This window comes from Carcharodon carcharias, chromosome 3 (assembly GCF_017639515.1).
Source record: "Carcharodon carcharias isolate sCarCar2 chromosome 3, sCarCar2.pri, whole genome shotgun sequence".
In the NCBI taxonomy this organism is placed as follows: domain Eukaryota; kingdom Metazoa; phylum Chordata; class Chondrichthyes; order Lamniformes; family Lamnidae; genus Carcharodon; species Carcharodon carcharias.
The window spans coordinates 56,985,903-57,000,826 of record NC_054469.1 but is presented as its reverse complement, the minus strand read 5'-3'; the positions used below and the strand labels follow the sequence as shown (position 1 = coordinate 57,000,826).

Genomic DNA, 14,924 nt, shown 5'->3' with positions numbered 1-14,924 from the left:
ACACAGTAACATCGGGACGTCTGCCCGACATTACCACGCATCATTTTACGTGCTGGTGAGCGGGACCCAACCCCACTCGTCGACGGGAAAATTCTTCCCAAAGAGGTTGTGAAATTTGAATCTGTAGCACCAACTAATGGCACTACCAAAGCTGGAGGCCCTCCAGGTAGGGCACTCTGCTCCTCCAGCTGCTTTTGGTTCAGCCTCCTGCTGGGAAGGATGCTCGCATCGGTATCCCTACCTGCGCCCGAAGCCTCCCAACTGGTGCTGTCATGACGTCGCTCTGCCCTATTGGCTGATTTGACATGCTGTTTGTGACCTTGGACTGCAAAGCTCCGTTCAATATTTTAGCTTAGCACTTACCAAAAAGCATGTATTCTGCTGAATTAGAGACCCAGCACAAGCATTATGGCTGGGCACTCCAATTACATTTAAGGTAATTTAGAATAGCTTTTACAAAGTATCTGTGGAGTGTTTCTGGAGGTGTTGTGTTGAGTAGCTGGATTTGACAGGGACTGTTGCCATATCCTCACAAGGAGGGCAAAGGATTTGGTGACCTGTCCACATAAAGGCTGCAACAGGTATGATGGCAGAAGTGGCAGTGCCCCTGGGTCTACAATGTGACAGGGGGAAGCTGCACCATGAACAAGCTCCATGTGATGCCCTCTGTCAAGTTGACGTTGGACTCCTCCATGCTTCTTGACAGTGATAGGAAACTGGTTGGGTAGACCAGACATTGTACCCAGCATCTTGCTGTGAATCCTCATCAGCATTCTCCTGTAGGCTTCTCCACTGAAGTTCTCGTCAGAGTCCTCTGTAGTCTGCAACCTCAACCTGGGGTAAGCGCATGAGTTACTCTTTCCCCTAGCTTGGGTGCAGTCCAGTTGTGCCTGGTGACACTTCACGTGCTGATCCCATGTCAATGCTAGCCTGCGCTGATATCCGAGCTGGTGACTCTTGAGTGTGGGATCAAGTGGAGGGGCCTCCTTATTAAATCTGTAATATTGCACTCACTTTTTATTTAGGTTACCTTTGACTGCCCAGGCAGCAGTTCCTGGGCATGTGAGAGCAGGAAATCAGAATGGGGAATGCTGGGGTGAGGGGAGAGTGTTGGGGTAGAAAGCAAGAGGTCCATGGTAACACTATCTGCAGTTTTCTCATCATGTCAAATTGGAGGATGGCTGAGGCTCAGCAGGAATTGAAAAGGAGCATAAGGAGTTAATTGTATATTCATTTTTATCTAGTTGTAATGCAGGTGGTGGGAATTAACTGAGGATTCACTTGAGCCCCTATGAACAGGAACAGATGAAAACGTGTTTGTTGAATGAGGAAGTGCCTGTTTATAATGTGTATTTCTGTAAATAAATACTTACAAAAGATTGGCTCCAGTTCTATATTCACCACCTGGCTTTCGGGAATAGCAAATAAGGCAGGAACATCCCTTCATCCCCAATGTTCTCAGTGACATCAGACACCACAGGCCCTGTTGCAGTCAGTTTCACGATGCAGGGAATCATCTCCTCTGTGGGGCTGAAGAGTTGCAGGTGTCCTTGTTGGTTCTGATCTGCTCTCTCCTGTTATGTGCCACCTGATCCTGCAAGAGAGAAGGAAAATTAGCAGTGATTGTTTTGCACCATGTTTGAGTGTCTCCCGGCCACAAGTAAATAGTTGGAGCTGTGTGGAAACAGGGGGAACTGTGTGTGAGGCTGGCATCATTGGAATGCATGTGAGGCTGAGGTGAAGTATCTGGGTTTTAGGCCAGAGTCCTGAGTGTCACAGACTGGTGTTAGGTGAGTGATCGGGATGTAGAGCATTGTGTAGTGTGAGATGTTAGTGGTCTGCTAGTTAGGAGATATCATGTGAAGCTACATTCACTGATCTTGACCAACCATGTGAGGCCATAGCACTACTTGTGGCGCTGCTGATAGGTATTAGGATCAGATTACTTGCACTGATATCCCTGGCCACCTGCACCCATTCCCATCTGAGAATTCACCTTGAGATTGCCTGGCTCCCTGCGGAAACATGGGGCTGGATTTTCAAACGCTGGCAGGATTGGGACCCGATGTGGGAGGGATTTAAAAATCATGGTCTTGGGATTCTAATGCCTCCTGGACACTTCCCAATTTTCAAAGGGCTTTCAGAGAAGCGGGTGTAATGGGAAACCCACTTGCTGCCAGTTAATCTCTTTAAAACGCTTGTTCATGGGTCTGTGGGCTCGCAATTGGAATTTCAATGTTTTTTTCCAGCAAACCTGAAAAATCTGATGCACATTAATGCACAGCTGTCGGGTCCCCCATGAGGCCAAAGTAAGGCCTGGATTTTCACTCCCGAGGCAGGTGAGCAGAGTTGGGGAACTTTCCGGCTCACTGCACCCAGCTGAGGAAATAGTGCCCCAAATGGCAGGGTCTTCATTCCATTGGGGGTTGGGTGGGGGAGGGGGAAGTATGGGATAGACTTGGGCACGCCACCCCCTGACGCAGATCAAGTGCTGAGGTGGGCTGGTTGTAAGGTCTCCCTTAGTTCTCTGGAAGACCGTCCCAGCTGTGTGCCTCTCACACCCTCTCACCTCCCAACCCACTCCCCATGTCCCATCCATGCCAGCTCATGGCAACCCACACATCTCCAATGGACCCCTCGTACTCTTCATACCAACCCATGAACTCACTCATCCATATGGCCCTTTTTAGCTCCTATGCTAACTTGATGCCAACTCATGACCTCCCATTCATCTCATGGCTCCTTACAGCCCTTGTGCCAACTCAGTGCCAACTCATATCAACCCATGCCCCCACCAGTCTTCACCTATGCACCCCCCATGTCAACTTACCTAGTATCCACCATGGATAGACCTCAGGAGCCATGCTAAGATGAAATAAGTTCTATCTATTTTGGATATATACACTATGTATATGTATATTCTTATTCATAAAAGCCCATCTCAATCTACTTAATCCCTAATAAAAATGAACATTTGGATTCATAACCCCACAACAAAGACAGCTAACCCTTTGAAAACCTCTTGGAGCTGTCAATAAAGTTGTGAACATACAGTACACAGCCCCCATGCCCCAGCACTCCCCCATTGTGATAAAGACAGGTTTCTCCAGGAGAATCCAACCATCTTCCCTTGGCATTCAATGGTATTACCATCACTGAATCTGGGGGTTACTATTGACCAGAAACTGAAGCGGAATGGCCATATGCATACCGTGGATACAAGAGCAGGTCAGAGGCTAGGAATTCTGTAATGAGTAACTCACCTCCTCCCTCCCCAAAGCCTGTCCACTATCCACTAGGCACAAGTTAGGAGTGTGATGGAATACATCTGGATGAGTGCAGTTCCAACAACACTCAAGAAGCTCGACACCATTCAGCCCTGTTGATTGGTGCCCTATCCATCACCTTCAATATTCACTCCCTCCACCACTGATGCACGGTGGCAACAGTATGTACAATCTACAAGATGCACTAAGAAATTTACCAAGGCACCTTAACAGCACCTTCTAAACCCCCGGCCTCTACCACCTAGGACAAGGGCAGCAGATGCATGGGAACACCACCACCTGCAAATTTTCCTCCAAACTGCAACCATCCTGACTTGGAACTATATCACTGTTCCTTCACTGTCACTGAGTCAAAATCCTGGGACTGCTTTCCTAACAGCTCTGTGTGCATACCCACACCACATAGACTGCAGTGGTTCAAGTGCATGACTCACCACCACCTTCTCATAGGCAATTAGGGACAACAAATGCCAGCCTAACCAGTGATGCTTACATCCTGTGAATGAATAAGAAAAATGTTATGGGAGCAGTCAAACAGTAATAATGTTATAATGATAGCACATATGGTCAAGTCAACAAACATTGAAATGCAAGCCGAGTTTTTTTGAACTCACAGACACAGGCAGGCTTTTCCCCAAAATTTGAAAGGCAGGAGATTTAACTTTAACAGGAGATTTGATTTTCCACAGATCTTATCCACCCTTTACGAACGTTTATGTCCACTCTAAAAAATCGTAACTCTCATATTGCGGTAAAAAGCCCTTGCTCTAGTGAAAATGGGGTCTGTTTGAATTCAGCAATGAAAACGATATTTTATTAAATCCAATCAGCAATAGAATATTATCACCTCTAAATTTAGGCATAACCTTACTATGATCCGCTCCCAGCACAGTTTACAGTAGCAAATTCCACTGTTTCCCTGCTGGTGAAAATAGAAACTGTCAGTAATGGGGATGGGACATCTGGATCTGGGTCCCCAATGGCACTTCAGATAGACAGTGTAGCCTTCATAACTCCACAAAAATCTAGGCCTCAGTTTGATTTCTTTGGTTTAAAATTACATTTTAGTAGGCCATCTAATATGGGATCAAGTACTGCACCTTAACTTGGCAGCCATGGATGCTTTCTACCATCTTTAACCTTCTGGCCATCTGAGGAGCTGCTTACTCTATCTAACAAGACAACAACAGCCCCTAACATGGCTGCTGCTTGCCTTTGCTGCTGGGACTGGCAGGCAGCATCCAATCGGTACCACTAATTGGGCACCGAGCATGCCTCCTGGCCAAATTGGCCATTTGAATTTAAAAATAGCACGACAAGCATGACCCAGAGTTCATCTGGGTGATAGGTTTCCACCCCACTTTGAAAGTCTGCCTCATGGTCTCTGTTGCCCTGTTCACCTCCACCATTAATGACTTCAGAGCCACATCCATGAACCTGGGAGTGCTCTCTCTTCCCTGGTGTTCATTTTCCTTGATTTGAAAATGCAGCATTGATATTCAGCAGCAGCTTCCTGTGATTCAGTGTAACTTCACTTCAAGAGGAACAGGTTTCTATTAAGAATAGAAGGGTGGTTGCATGACACAGTGTTAGCACACACTGCTTGGCCCTCCACTGAGTGCTTAGGCAGCCAGTGGTGATGCCCTATTAGGGCCAATGCTACAATCATTTAAATGAGGAGGAAACACCAAGTTTACATGCTGCCCACCTCCATGGCAACAGGCATGGGCAAGTTGCAAGCCTTAACCCCTCCACCCAACAAACAGTGCAGGCCAATTCCTAGCCCATAAGATGTATGCTAATGATTAGAAAAATAGACATATTGGAATTATGGTATTATTCCTTGAATGGGAACAGTTGGGATGAGCCTAGTGTGAAATTACACCTTCTGTCAGAAATTATTTACTCACTGCATTGTCTACATGCTGGAGTCAGCTGCCTCTCTGGCATGGGCAGAAAGCAGCAGCTGGTCAATGGGTGGGCTAGAAAGTGGGGCGGGGGGGCGGAGAATTGGAAACTTCCCATCATCACTGCAGGAAGGTGCGTTAGCAGGTAGGCATGAGGAGTGTTTGGCAAGGTCTCATGGGTGTGTGGGAGGAGCCAGGGGCACAGGAGGCCCAGGCTTTCCATGTGGAGTGGGGGTGTCAGTGGAGGGTGGGGGTGCGGAAGATCATGCCTGCTCCAACTATCCCCACAGAGGAGTATTTTATCGTTACCTCAGAGGGCTTGTCCTGTTTAGAAACCAGCAGCAGATACATTTCTGCCTAGTGAGAAAGCTATGGCGGTTTCCTCACTCAGACCCAGTTAAAGTGCTATCAGATCCTGTTGGAATTACAGAACCCTGATGAACATATATGTCCGGCTGTGGCCAGAACCTCAGTCGCCACCAAAGCTAACAGCATTAAAATCAGAAATTGCCAGGATCAGAACAGGAAATGGAACCACTCCATTTGAACTGTGGGCTCCCCTTTCATTTGGTTTTAATGTGTCTTTCTCAATAACTGTGCTTGGCTATTACCTGTAGCCATGACTGAACTTGCTCTGTAATGCAGTAATTCAAGGAAATGATCCTCTTGTTTCGGACTCTTTTTACAGTTTTTGCAACTCTCTCAGCCCTTCCATAGGCCCTGTGAGCAAATGCTTAAATCTCTGTGCTTTTGCTGCAGTGATTTATCGACTTTTGCTGCAGAAACAAGGTATAAAACCTAATGGACTTGGTTAGCAGCCATCCATTATCGATATTCAATGTCTTATTGGATTGGTCAGGACCAGGGGTGAAAGTCCACTGCTTTTGTGATTCACATTTCACCGAAAACCTTTAATCATTTCCGGCAATGATTAGCTTTATTGTCTATATTAATAACGCCATGATGCAACTGTCAGTTTATTTTTTTCTGCGGCAATTTACATGCCACATCTTCAGCTAGATCAAGTTATCCTGTCTTTTGTTTCTCCTTTCCAGTGTATTTCACCTAAAGGCCGAGGATTCATGCTGGGAGCTTATGACTGTTCTTGTAAACCTGGATTCTATCGTCCCGGTGGCGTCTCACTGAAAAGCTTTGATGGTAAGTGCCTCCTGCCTAGCAAGAAATGGGCCTGATTAATAATGCAGCATCTTTTTTTTATCTTGTCAGGGGCATGTGCTTAATTCCCAAGGACCTGAGGGGCTGGGTTTATGTAATAATTTTAAAAAGTGATATCCCGTGTACCCTGTAGTCTGTAATTCACCCGAAGGTCAGATAAACATGTCTTCAAGATGTTTGATTTATATAACTAACTGGAATAAACACTCTTACATCATGTTAATGTGGAATTTGAGACTATAAACTGTGCTGGGAGCGGATCATAGTAAGGTTATGCCTACATTTAGAGATGATAATATTCTATCGCTGATTGAATTTAATAAAATATTATTTTCAGTAAATTCTGAGTTGAAGGGTGCAGGAAAATATCTAACTGCTCATGTATGCCCTGTAATGCCCCGCTACAGCAAGATCCAGCCCATACATTTATTCTAAGTATTTTAAAAATCTACTGATTCAAACAATGGTATCACTGCATTCACAAGAGATATGAATAGAAGCTATTTTGATGCACTTCAGGATAATGAATGCCTCTCAGCCAAGACTGTATAAAAGGATTATTAAAGACAAATTACTGAAGGCTCACATCAAATGAATAACATTTAAGATCGCATCTTTATAATAATTTGTTTAATTTTACTGCAGTGTTTCTCAAGCTTATTATCTGATCCTTCTTTTGTGCAATCAGGAAGTTTTGTGATTTCTTCTCTAACTAACTAAAGATTAAAGTGGCCTCCCCTAAAAAGAGACATTCTTCGCATTTTACCTCCCCCAAGTTTACATTAGACAGGAACGTGGAACCATTTAGCCCCTCAATACAGCTTCAATGACATAATGGCTCATCTACAACATTCTTCTTTTCGATGTTCCCACTTCACAGATTGTAACATTCTTCTCTCCTATACCCCAGAGACACCATGGAAAATGGTAGAGTGTTAATCAGAAGAAGTAATGGTCAAATGGCTCCAGTTAGGCTGCATTTTAATTACTGTGTTCAATTCTGGTTATGGAGACACAAGAGGCTGAATTATATGAGGCGCCAGACTCCCTGCTCACCCTCGCCAGCTAAAAATTTGGGGAGAGGAGAAGATTGCTGGGGGGGAGCACCGGACATCCTGTTAGGTTGAAGGTGGGATGGATCAGGAAGTCCCGCCTCAAAGAGCTGCCGGGCCTCTCCTGCCACCAATTAAAACCTGGTGGCGGCAAGATGACGCCCTTAGGTGGGCACTTAAGGGCCTCATTTGGCACACTGGTGGGTGGGACACCTGACACTACCGCTGCCACTGGTATGATAGCAATCAGGGTAGGGGTGGGTGAGTAGGTGGTGGGCAGGCCACCTGCTGGATTTAATGAGTCCTCCTGCCTTCTGTAGCCCAAGGGAGATATTCAAGCATTGGAGCCAGTGTAGAGAAGATCTGCAAGACTGAGGCCCAGTGTCAGAGCTCGAATTAATATAGATAAATTTTAAAATATTTTGTTTTGATTAAAGACTTTGGTCATTAGAAATTTCAGTCACCACCAGAAAGAAAGGTAGGCTGTTTTTAAAAAATCATTCTGAATGAGTCATCAACAAATCATGATGTTGAAAATTCGACAAGAAGTTTTCTCTTTTAAAGTATTAGCACGGGATATTTTTCCACATAGTCACATATGGGTATCCATTATAAAAACATGACATAGAAAGTGAGAGTAATGTGCACAGGAAGTGCAGACTCATAAGAATATATTGCATACAATTATTTTTATTTGTTACTCGGACCCAATAACTACCACTACAAATTTCCAGGGAACCTGTGCCATAAGCAAGAGGCGCTTGCTCTTGCTTATGCAGACACTGTGCATCCTAAATTCATAAAGTAGCCTCCGTATTGCTGTGCTAATCTACTGTGCTTGTTCTTGCACTAGCTAATTACTACATAGTGAAACACTGATGCTATTGGTGCTGAAACTAAATTGGTACATGCTGATAAATAAATTTGAATCGGGTATGAATTTTGATTTTCAATGAAACATTTCCAAAAGCTAATTACCGTTGAAATGACAAAACTTTGTGAAGAAATATCTGATGAAGAGTATAACAGAATCTCAATGTGCTCTAATACAGTCTTTAAAATGTTGTGTGAAATATAAGCACTTTCAATATTCAAATATAGCCTGTAAGTACTTTAAACAAGTACAGCATCTAGAAATTGAGCAGAAGCAGTTAAAGAAGCTTGCAGATACATAAATAGAAAACCAGCACGATGGAAAACATATCTCTCTCAAAGCTTAATAACTCATGTATGTGTAATGCCGCTGAAAATGATATTCTCAAATATGAAGACTTTGAGCTGAAAGAGACCTAGAAGGAAATTAATATTTGCAATACATTAGAGAAAGACAAACATAAACTCGAACTCCACCAGTTCTCATGAGAGTAAAGCAACTATACCAGTAGCATGTGCTGCATAAGCATGATCATGTCAAAGACCCAGAACAGCATCTACAAATTGCCTGCAGCAGAAGAGATGAAACTCTGCAATAGCAAAATGCATCGTATCTTCTAAAAGTAACTATATGTAAAGTTAATGCGGTTCCGATGTGAGAGGGGTATCGAGGATGATAATGTGTGGTTAATGCTATATATAACCTGGAAACAACCATGGAGCCACTGTAAGAGCTAATATGTGAAGATGTAACAGTTCAGTGAGCAGTTGAACGCACCAAAGCATTACAGGAATTGAAAGATTCGCTTAGTGACATCATCACCATTGATATTTCAAAAGCTTAGAACTCTGGATGGATGCAGATCTGATTTGTTTTTGAGCTATGTTAACTCAGATTGTTAAGGCCATGAACAGAAAATTGTCCATTATGCAAGGTATTTGCCATGTCCTGTGGAACAACAATATAGTCAGATTGAATGAGAGACTCTTGTAATAGCAGTGAATGTACAGTGTTTCTACATGTGCTGCCATGGGCCTTCATTCACTGTTATTTTGTACTAATAGTTCCTTGTATCTATATTTGGAAACCTAACAATGAGTTATTTTGTTTGGCCTCAGAGGTGACATTTGAAGTGTGAATCATAAAAGGTTATAACACAAGAATAGAAACTCCAGCAAATACATGTCACAACACCCAAATCTAGACTCCACCACAAACCATTCTGGAAACTTGGCTGAAGAATTCATTAGCTTCATTGCACAATATTCAACTCTGGGAAAGAAAGAACAATACATCATTTCAGTCTTAGCACAGGATCATTGCGTTAACAAACTGCATAATGGGAAATACACATGCAAAACATCGTGGAATGCAAGAGAATAAATATCAATAATTGAAGATTGAGTTGTGCTCCAAAGATTCAGAACTGAGATGCTTGAAATGTCGGAAAATGATGAGCTTTGAACTCTGCATGTGGTGTGATCACCTAGGCGTTGAGTAAACAAAATAATACTTGCCTGAAAAAATGTGATCCCTGACATCAATAAGATGCATCGATTGAACATAAGAACATAAGAAACAGGAGCAGGAGTAGGTCACTTGACTTCTTGAGCCTGCTCTGCATTCAATAATGTCTTGGCTGATCTGATTGTGGCCTTAACTTCACTCTTGCCTGCCCCCCACAACCCTTGACTCACTTGTAGATCTAAAATCTGTCTAATTCAGCCTTGAATATATTCAACGACACAACTTCCACTGCTCTCTGGGGTAGAGAATTCCAAAGGTTAACAACTGGAGAAATTCCTCCTCATCTCCGCCTTCAATGCTAAGCAAACACAAGTCAAAAACAAGGAAGAACCAGTTCTGATGTCTGATTTTCAGAAAGGAACCACGAGTATCACTATCTTCACAAAGCAACTAGGCATGCACTGTAAATATGTGAAATAGAAAGGGTAAGCAGAAAATGCTGGGAATATATAGTAGAATAGCCCATGTTTGTGAAGAGATTAGATAATCTGGATGCTACCTGTTTTGATAAAGGCTACACACCAGAAACATTATAACCTTCCTTTTCTCTTTACAGATGTTGACTAACCTGCTTTTTATTTGGAATAAAAATGAAGCTTTCTTGGTGTTGCTTATATCCCAAGACCATCTCCCTTGGCTGATTATAGATAAATACTGAAGGTTTCCGAAAATCAAAATTGATATCTACTCTTCATAATATCATACCTGGATAAAAACATTGCATTTCATGGAATTTTAGATGTTGTCAAGAATGAAATGACCCATTATTTAACAGTATTCTCACAATTCTCAGATAATCTTGTTTTTTATCATCAGAGAGTGACATTGGCTCAGACCTTCCAGACTCTGGATGGTATTACCCAGGAAAATGCACTGGGGGAACTATTGGAAATCCAAGGACAAGGACTTTGCAGTAATTGCTCGGGAAGTTTCAATTTCCATTGGGCAGTTTTACTGCGTCCTCAACCCTTGGAAAATGAGTTAGAGTCAGAGACTCCAGTAGATTCTGACTTATTACCTGGATAGTTATCCAGGAAATGTTAGACAGGAAAAAAAACATATCTAACTCCTGGGTAAGTATACAACTGAGTACTCCCCTGCCCCCACACCCCCATCACCGACTCTCCCCACCCCTCCAACCCTCCATGACCCTCCAATGCCCCCTCCTGACCATCAGACTCCCCTCTGACCATCCGACTCTTCCCCTGTCTCTCTCACCTTGCCCTGATGCTCCGGCCCCCTCTCCTGACCTGCCGGCACCTCCCCCCACCCCCCATCCCAACCCTCCAGCTCCCCCCGCCCAACACAGCCTAACCCGGCTTTGCAGCCTTGCCACCCCACCCATCTGGCACCTTACTGACTCTACCCACTCTGCCACCCACCACCCTGCCACCCACCTAACTGGCACCCTGCCACTCTACCCTCCCTACCCACTTACCCTACTCACACTCATTCACTGACACAGTGAAAAGCTATTTAAATGTCCCTAAGTTTTCGGCATGTTAGCGAATGAAGACTTGCCGAAATACTGCAGCTCGTGCCATAAAAGGGGGTGTGGCTTGGCTTTTTCCCAACAATCCTGCCCTATGAGGAAGGATCCTGAGAACAGGTACGCTCCATATTTCTGAAGGGGCCCAGTTCCGAAGTCTGGGCGAGAAATGTGGAGTTCTGGCACTGTGTAAAATAAAGGGTGGAGTGGCAATCCGACAATGATTGCCAGTCCTTGGAAGATTTGACCCATTATGTTCTCCAACTGTCAGTAAAGAAGCAATAAGATTTACAAGTGCATTATAAAAAGACAGCTTGCAGTCCCCAGGTTGAAAGAAAATTCCGAAAGCAGGAGCTGTGGAAAGTGCATGAGAACCTGTCACACTACTCCACATACAAGAACAGCTGAGGCCTTAGTCAATCCACAAATGAGGATCCCTTGACCACAAAACAGCAGAAAGACAGATTGTCAAACAATGATAAAGAATATGTTGATAAGAGAAGGGCTGTTCAAAGTCAGAGACTGACTCCAGAGAGGAACAGGAATAGAATCGGAGAACGGTTACAGCACAGAAAGAAGTCATTCAGCCGTTCATGTACATGCCAGTTCTCTGCAAAAGCAGCTGGCACCTCATGTGCTGCATTGATACCTGGCAGCAAAGCGGGCATCAGGCAGTCCTGCCAGGTTATCACAGAAATTGTATCTCTCTGAAGGAGGCCTCCAAATATAAAATGGGTGTAGCTTCCTCACACATCCAGGCCATCAAGACAGGACAGCAGGAAGTGCATGTCTCAACAGGAAGGGTCCCTAGGCAACTGGAGGCAGCCCCTCAAGAATCACAACCAAGAAGGAGCACATACTGTTACCCTGAGTACAGGGTGTGTTGCATTAGGCATAGTTATCTGGACATGGTGGAGCACCATTGTAGGCAAAGACTGAGAATGTCCAGGCAGATGGTAACAGACATGTCACAGAATCACAGAATCACACAATGCAGAAGAGGCCCTTTGAGTCTGCACCGACACGTGAGAAACACCTGACCTACTTTACCTGATCCCATTTACCAGCACTTGGCCCATAGCCTTGAATGTTATGAAGTGCCAAGTGCTCATCCAGGTACTTTTTAAAGGATGTGAGGCAACCCGCCTCCGCCACCCTCCCAGGCAGTGCATTCCAGACCATCACCACCTTCTGGGTAAAAAAGTTTTTCCTCACATCCCCCCCTAAACCTCCTGCCCCTCACCTTGAACTTATGTCCCCTCGTGACTGACCCTTCAACTAAAGGGAATAGCTGCTCCCTATCCACCCTGTCCATGCCCCTCATAATCTTGTACACCTCGATCAGGTCGCCTCTCAGTCTTCTCTGCTCCAACGAAAACAACCCAAGCCTATTCAACCTCTCTTCATAACTTAAATGTTTCATCCCAGGCAACATCCTGGTGAATCTCCTCTGCACCCCCTCCAGTGCAATCACATCCTTCCTATAATGTGGTGTCCAGAACTGCACACAGTACTCCAGCTGTGGCCTCACCAAGGTTCTATACAACTCCAACATGACCTCCCAACTTTTGTAATCTATGCCTTGATTGATAAAGGCAAGTGTCCCATATGCCTTTTTCATCACCCCACTAACATGCCCCTCTGTCATTGGAAGATGTAGAGGAAGAGGAGGAGGAAGAGAAGGGAGAGGAATGGCCAGGGGGGTCAGAGGATGAGTCATCAGCAGTGGAGTGTAGCAAGGGAAGGATCGGCAGGTGGCATGCCCAGATGTTGTCAGTGCGTACCATGCAAGATGCTATTGTTGCCAGGGACCCCCTAATACAGCAGCGATTTACCTGAGTGACTATGAGGACCTCGCAGCACAGTACGTGCATTGTGAGGAACGAAGCCTAAGCCTCTTGTGGCTACAAGAGCAGGTCAGAGGCTATGAGTCCTGCAGTGAGTAACTCACCTTCTGACTCCCCAAAGCCTGTCCACCATCGACAAGGCACAGGTCAGGAGTGTAATGGAATACTCTCCCCTTGCCTGGATGAGTGCATCTCCCACAACTCTCAAGAAGCTTGGCACCACCCAGGAAAAAGCAGCCTGCTTGACTGGCACCACATCCACAAACATTCACTCCCTCCATCACTGATGCACAGTAGCAGCAGTGTGTACCATCTACAAGATGGACTGTAGGAACTCACCAGGACTCCTTTGACAGCATTTACCAAATTAATGACTGCTCTTCAAAGTGCACATTGTGTTGCCTGGGAGAAACTGGAGGCAGGCTGCTCACCTCACTGACTGTGTGACTGTGAGGAACATTGTGGACAGTCTCAGCATGCAGGAGCACATGGGGATCCCTCCTGCTGCTGTGCTCCTTGTATCTCTGTGGGGCAGCCGTGGTCACAGTGACCCTGTACCACAGGTGCTGGCTCTGACAGAGGGGCCGTGGGAGGCATGGGAGATGAGGGTGCTGAAAGCTGCTCGGGACACCCATCCTCCTCCTTGTCCTCCTGAGCCCAGGGTAGGCTTTCAGGTGACCTGGAGGAAGTCATCTGCTCGGGCGCAGCTACTGTTCCCTCCAGCCACCCTTGTGCCACTAGCTCGTGTCCTCTTTCGTGTATGCAGCTCCTCATGTACTCCATGGAGATCAGTGCTCATGGTGTGAATGGACTGCTCCAGGCTACTGAGTGTGCCTTGTACCCTGTGCAGAATCTCATGTGGTTCACACAAGCACTCCAGGTGCTGCTGCTTGTAGCTCTCCATGAGTTAGGCCATTCTCTCCTGGAAAGAGCTAATGCACTCAAGCCCCTGAGACATAAGTGAGCTCATCTGTGCCATGGACTCCTCCATTCACAGAGCGTGAGCTTGCATTACCTTAGGGAACTTTGTTAGCTGTCCATACATCTGCTTTAGCTGTTCCAAATACTGAGCCCCAAACAGTGACTGCTCAGGTCCTTGTCAGTGCATCATCATTGCTGCCCTCCCTCCTCCAAGGGAGCTGTCCACAAGTGTCTCTGACTCTGACATCTCCTCCTCTATTGTGTTGCTGTGTGTCTCACCCAGTGACCCCAACTCCATTGCCAAGTGAAACCCACTGATGTGCAAGTATCTGCGATGGGGGTTTGGTGTGCTTGCCTGATGTGACACTGCACTGCAAGCTTGGATATGTTTTCCTTATCTTGATTCCCCAGGGATGTCCCAGCTATTGAGGGTGGCTACGTGCCACTGGAGACACAAGAGGTGGTAATTAACGTTCACCTTTGACATCCTAATGGCTATATAAACTTGTCACCGTCCACACCACCCAGACCTCGATATTCAGTGACTTATCTCAAGGCAATTGCTGCAACCCTATTGGGGCCCCTTCCACTGGCCCCTAATATATTTACTCCCCTTGCCACCATCATCCTTGCCATATTCCTCCCCCTCCTGCACCAATGAAAACATACTGTTGTATGACTTGTCCATAGCCAATCGCACCTGGAATGGGAGACTCTCTGTTTCTAATGCTCTGTTGACATGACACACGTGCTACCTCCATGGCCCTCTCTTCCATGGCCTGTATTGGCCTCAGCTGTGGTGTCCCACCCCTGATATGGTACATCTGTCTCGCATTGTGTGCTC

The 14,924-nt window shown here is 45.4% G+C and overlaps 1 protein-coding gene across 1 annotated transcript in view; it reads left to right on the top strand.

Moving 5' to 3' along the window:
* The window catches only part of gpr158a (G protein-coupled receptor 158a), a 641,632-nt gene that overhangs the window by 348,339 nt on the left and 278,369 nt on the right, over positions 1–14,924 (top strand). Inside the window, exons 3-5 of the mRNA XM_041183940.1 lie at positions 6,250–6,356; positions 8,956–8,959; positions 13,281–13,314. Of these exons, the coding sequence (XP_041039874.1) occupies positions 6,250–6,356; positions 8,956–8,959; positions 13,281–13,314 (145 nt within the window). The remainder of the gene's footprint in view (positions 1–6,249; positions 6,357–8,955; positions 8,960–13,280; positions 13,315–14,924) is intronic.